The sequence below is a fragment of the Pogona vitticeps genome, chromosome 3, assembly GCF_051106095.1.
Source record: "Pogona vitticeps strain Pit_001003342236 chromosome 3, PviZW2.1, whole genome shotgun sequence".
Lineage (NCBI taxonomy): Eukaryota > Metazoa > Chordata > Lepidosauria > Squamata > Agamidae > Pogona > Pogona vitticeps.
In genome coordinates this window covers 245506444-245511951 of record NC_135785.1, presented here as the reverse complement: position 1 = coordinate 245511951, position 5508 = coordinate 245506444, and the positions used below count along the sequence as shown (strand labels likewise).

At 38.3% G+C, this 5508-nt stretch overlaps 1 protein-coding gene across 2 annotated transcripts in view; it reads left to right on the top strand.

The window, feature by feature from the left end:
* The window catches only part of ATM (ATM serine/threonine kinase), a 75646-nt gene that overhangs the window by 139 nt on the left and 69999 nt on the right, over positions 1–5508 (top strand). For both annotated transcript variants that reach the window (XM_072993656.2, XM_020803139.3), the window contains exons 2-5: positions 2463–2571; positions 2701–2813; positions 3900–4045; positions 4940–5104. In XM_072993656.2, coding sequence (XP_072849757.2) covers positions 2500–2571; positions 2701–2813; positions 3900–4045; positions 4940–5104 — 496 coding nt within the window. In that variant the 5' untranslated portion in view covers positions 2463–2499. The remainder of the gene's footprint in view (positions 1–2462; positions 2572–2700; positions 2814–3899; positions 4046–4939; positions 5105–5508) is intronic.

Sequence of the window (5508 nt, the reverse complement as noted above, 5' to 3'; positions counted from 1 at the left end):
GTCCGCTCCAGCTTTCCCGCTTCTTCTTTGGACTCCCCGCCTCCGCCCCTCCCCCTCTTTCTCGGTCCTCGCGCGCGCCTCCGGCCCTCTGCTCGCCCTCCCACATAGACGGTCCTTGTGTTGTCTGTCGCGATGCGCGGTCTTTTTTTTTTCTTTTCAAACCACACACACACTCCTGAAGAGAAGATAGGGACGGTTTCTTGAGGCTCAGTTGTCGCATGCACGGACTGTTTCTTTATTCTGTCCCTATCCTCCTCGCAAGCGCAAGGTGGCCCCTCGTCTCACACTTTTTTTTTTGCCTCACGCTACCCCTGCGAGGTAGGCCAGGCTGACTGAGTGAAGTGTCGTCATCCTGGATCTCCCAAGGACATACGCCCATCAGCTGCAGCCAGTCGAGTAAAAAAAATGGTCAGGGCTGATGGGAGTTGTAGTAAAAAAAATCTGGAGGGTACCAGATTGGAAAAGGCAGGACTGAAGTGGCTAAGCTCAGTTCAGAAGTTGGTGCTTGTCATTATGCATGGAGCAGGGCTTCAGGTGTGCCTAAAAGAAATGGAATTATCTGAAAAGGGAGAAATGGGGAAAGTTGTTCTTTTTTATTTTGTTTACTGTACCAACTGCAAGGCAGATGGTCTAATTCAAACAGGATGTGCTAAGGCCTGTGGAACTTCTACCTAGTGGCATATGGGTGAATTTTGAAGTACATGTGTTCATTTTGACTCATTTTGTGATTACATTTATATTAAATGTAATATTGCATGGAATGCTGTTATAAGACATCATTTGTCCTGTTAGCATGCCCCAAGCAAAGTCAAAATATCTGTATCTTTCTCTAGACACCTGAGCAGGACTGCTAACGAGCTTTTAGAGGTGGTTAATTTATAAGGTTATCATTAGATTAGATCAGATTAGATTAGATTAGGCATCCTTCAATCTCGAGAGACTATAGTATCATGCTCTGTATGGAGGACTTGGAACAGCGTCTAGTGTGACTGAGAAGGCCAGTTTGCAGAAGTAATGCATGTAGTATATTCCGTGATTCTTCAAAGAATCTGTCACCTTTATATGTTTTCTGTATCAATCTTCAGTACAGTATACTGTTTCCACCTTCTCTTTATAGTACAGTATTTGATTTTGGTCAGATAGTGCGCTTCCCTGTTGGTCTTTCAGCATTCCTAATGTAGGCTTAAATTTCCCTTTGATTTCTTGGATCTTCTGGAAGGGATCTCTTGTTTTTCTTCTTTTGTTGCTCTCGTTTTGTTTTTTGTTTTTGCACTGGTTATTGTAATAGTTATCTTTGTCTCAATGTGACAGTTGTTGAAAAACTGCATTCAGGGTTCTGGCCTTATTTCTGTCTCTTGCTTGTTGCCTGTCCTTTACTATCTTAAGTGTTTTTTTTCAATCATCCATGTAGATTTTTTCTTTTCTTTTTACTGCAGAGATTAACTTTTTTTATTCTTCTCTAATAATATCTCTGGTTTTGATCCACAGTTCTTCTGGTTTGTAGTCAGCTGAGTTTAGTAATGCAAATCTGTTCTTTATATGGATTTTAAATTCATCAGGAATGTTTAGATTATATTTTGGCACTACAATTCTTTTAATGTTTCTTTTCAGCATTATTCTAATGTTGGATAGCAGTTCATGATCAGTACCACAATCTGCTCCTGGTGTTCTTTGGCAGAGAGAATACAGCTTCTCCACTTCTTGTTTCCAATTACATAGTCTATGATTTCTATTTTGACCAATCTGGCGGTGGCCGTGTGTGCAGTTATCTGTTTGATTGCTTGTTTTGAGCACACAAAAGAATTTCAGCCTATGATTATAGCAAAGCCTTTGACTGGGTGAATCATGAGAAACTATGGCCTGTTCTGAAAGAAATGGATGTACCGCAGCACTTGATTATCCTAATGCATAACCTGTATTGCGGTCAAGCAGTTCCTGTTAGGACAGAATATAGGGAGACAGAATGGTTTCCTGTAGGCAAAAGTGTCAGACAGAAGTGTTTTTTTTCTCCTTATTTGTTCAATCTATATGCAGAATATATTCAGAAACTTAACTAGATTCTGATACATCATGTATCTATTATTAAGATTTTTATTTGTGAGTTTTGTATTTTTTTCTGTATTTTTTAGTCAATAAAAATGTTTTTTTTAAAAGCCCTGAACTTGCTTGGAGTTTCTTGAGATTCTCTGGAGCAGCGGTTGCAGACCTTGGGTAACTTAGGTGTACCTCGACTGCAATTCCCAGAAACTTTCACCACCACTTGATAGGTTGTGATAGCTAAACAGAATGTCTATGTATGGGATGCCATAGAATGCATACAGATCATGTGACCATCTTCACTGTTCGTTTATGAGCATCCAAAAGCTGGCTGTTATTGAAGACAGGATGCTGAGCTAGACTGATATGATTCATCAATGTGTTTTTTTATGCTTCTTATAAAACATCAGTATTTCCATTCTTAGGTCCATAGTGTCAGAGAAGTCTGAACTTAGCTGAGCCATGAATATTGCACTCCATGACCTGTTGGCTTGCTGCCGTCAGCTTGATAGTGACAAGGCAATGGAACGGAAGGTAATCATAACCTGACACTGTTCTGTTTTACAACAATGTGAAAGATTTAGTGCAAAAATGTATATATTGGACAGATAACTGAGAAAAGGATGGTAATTGTGCCTAATTTTTTCTGCACTAAATATTTAGAAGGAAATTGAAAAGTTCAAGCGTCTACTCCGCGACTCTGAGACAATTCAGCAGCTGGACCAGAGTTCTGATTCCCGTCATGGAAAACAACTGAACTGGGATACTGTATTCAGGTAAAATATTACAGTTTTACAGTATTTTACAGTATTACAGTTTCTTAGCTACCAAGTAGCCAATATAAATTGTTCCATCAAAATACTGTTTCATCCTAATTAGTTATGAACAAGCTGGCTGGATAACTCAGTGAATTACCGTATTTTTCCATGTATAAGACACCCCCGTGTATAAGACGTCCCCACTTTTCTAATCTAAAATTAAGAAATCTAAGGGGGTTTAGCAAGTGTAGGGAGAAAGGGATCAAATTGCTGCAGGATCGCTTTGATCCCTACTTTCCCCTCCACTTGTTTCTGTTCTCTCCTCAGCTTACTTCTGTGTATAAGACGACCCTCAATTTTTAGTCTAAAGATTTTAGACAAAAGTATAGTCTTATACATGGAAAAATACGGTAGTTCTCTGGCTACAGAAATCAAAACAAAACTGAGATTTAGAAAAGCAACATATGAAGGAATTAGAAAAGATCCTTAAGTAAAAGGATGCATTTTTTGTCTTGTCAGAGCCAGGTTCATCCATGCTTATTATTGGATAGCAAAAGCTGTCAGTGAAGAAACTGATAGGAAGAAAAATTTGAAATGAGATGTTGGAGGGGGTTTTTATGAATACCACAGAGCACCTGGAAAACAAATAGTGGGTTGTAGGTTATATCGAGGGGCAATTCTCACTAAAAGCTAAGACAAATATTCTACTAAATAAAGGGTTTCACAGCATGGACAGATCATGACAAAACAAGATTCACTGGGAAGACAGTTATGCTGGGAGAAGGTGAAAGCTGTAGGAAAAGAGGGAGACCTCACATGAGACAGGTGATTGAACAAAAGAATCCACATCCTTGAATTTGTGAGAACTGACTAGAGCTGTTAATTTCTTGACCTTTTGTAGGCCATTAATTCATAGCATTGCTGTCAATCAGGAATAACTTGGTATCATGTAATAACATAGGGAAGTGAGAAACAGTATGACTAATTTTTGTTTTTATGTTCATGTGAATGACAAGCAAATGATATTAATGCAGAAGAGCTTGACTTATAAAGAATGCCTGAGATAGTCTATATGCCTATTGAGTGTTAATTTTATCTTTGAAGGTTTCTGCAGAAATACATAAAGAAAGAAACAGAGAGTGTCAGATTAGCAAAGCCAAATGTCTCTGCCTCGACACAAGCAACAAGACAGAAAAAAATGCAGGAGATCAGCAGTTTGGTCAAGTATTTCATCAGATGTGCTAATAAAAGTGAGTGGTGTTTGTGTAAATAATTAATTGTAAAGAATGCTTGCTGAGATTAAGTTTTTTAAGTCTATAATATAATATTTGCCTATTTTTAAAGAAGTGTTATAATCTTTGGTTGTTTTCTGGAAGGCATGAGACTCCTTTTCTCCAAAGTCTACACCCTATTTTGGCCAGGATAAAAATAGTTTCTTTTATAGAAACATAAATGTTTACCTCTATATATTTAAATGTATTCTCTTGACAGCAAAAGATTTAGGGACTTTTTGACTGTAAAACTTTCTCTTGTCTTTCCTCTGCAGAAGATAACCCATGAAAGGATGCTTGTCATAATTGTTGTGTGGAGTTCAAAATCTGTTTGGTTTTGAAGGATGATCAGTAGACAAAAGTGGGTAGAAAGTTCTGTAAACTAGATTTCCTAGAAAATTCACGTGGATTCTGTAGTCTCATCTTCAAGATCTCCTAGTTCTTGTTGGTTTAGACAGGCAATAAGATGATATCCCACCTTTTTAAACATCCCACTCCTCTCGGTATGCAGGCAGCACATCCTGGGCATTATACAGTATTTTGTATCAGTAAAATAGCATTGTGGATATTGCTTAATGGTAGGGGAAATGCTTCTGCAGTCTCTACAGTTTTATAGTATTCTTATAAAGCAACCACAGTGAAGATTGGCCAGAGTCTTTACCGAAAACGGAGAGAATGGGAGTTGGAACACAAAGAGTACTTTGTGAATTCATGTTCTCCCCAAACTTCGTCTTCCTGAAGTACATATCTGTATGAACAACTAATGTTATTCTTTCAAGATCAAGAATTGTTTTGTTCTTTAATATTTCTGTAATATTTTTCTTCTGAAACAATGTACAGCTAAAACATCCATTTGTATTCATTTTTCCACAGGAGCACCAAGATTAAAATGTCAAGAACTTCTCATGTATATTATGGATACAGTAAATGATCCATCAAGTTATGCTGCTTATGGGTCTGATTGTAGTAGCATCTTGCTAAAGGACATTCTTACAGTGAGGAAATACTGGTGTGAAATATCTTCACAGCAGTGGTCAGGTTAGTAGATGTCACTCATCTCTCATTGAAGCTGTAGTCATATAATGGTAGTCTAGGAAAGAACCAACTGAAGCCATGCTTAATTCTGGAGATGGCTGAGTGCACAGTGTAGTCTGCAGCCCTGATTAGGCGGCCTTCAGTCTTGAGAGACTATGGTAACGTGCTCTGAATAGAGGACTTGGAACAGTGTCTAGTGTGGCTGAGAAGGCCAATTCGAGAGTGACAACCCCTTCCACAATCCTGTGCACTGCAGTCTGTAGTCCTGTGCACAGATGTTTTATGGCAAGTTCCTTTCGACTTGGTGGGGCTTACTTCTGATTAGAAATGTATAGGAATACAAAGATATTTGATTTTCACAGAAATACATTTCAGCTTCACTCATCAGCAGCAAATTTCCTGTGTTT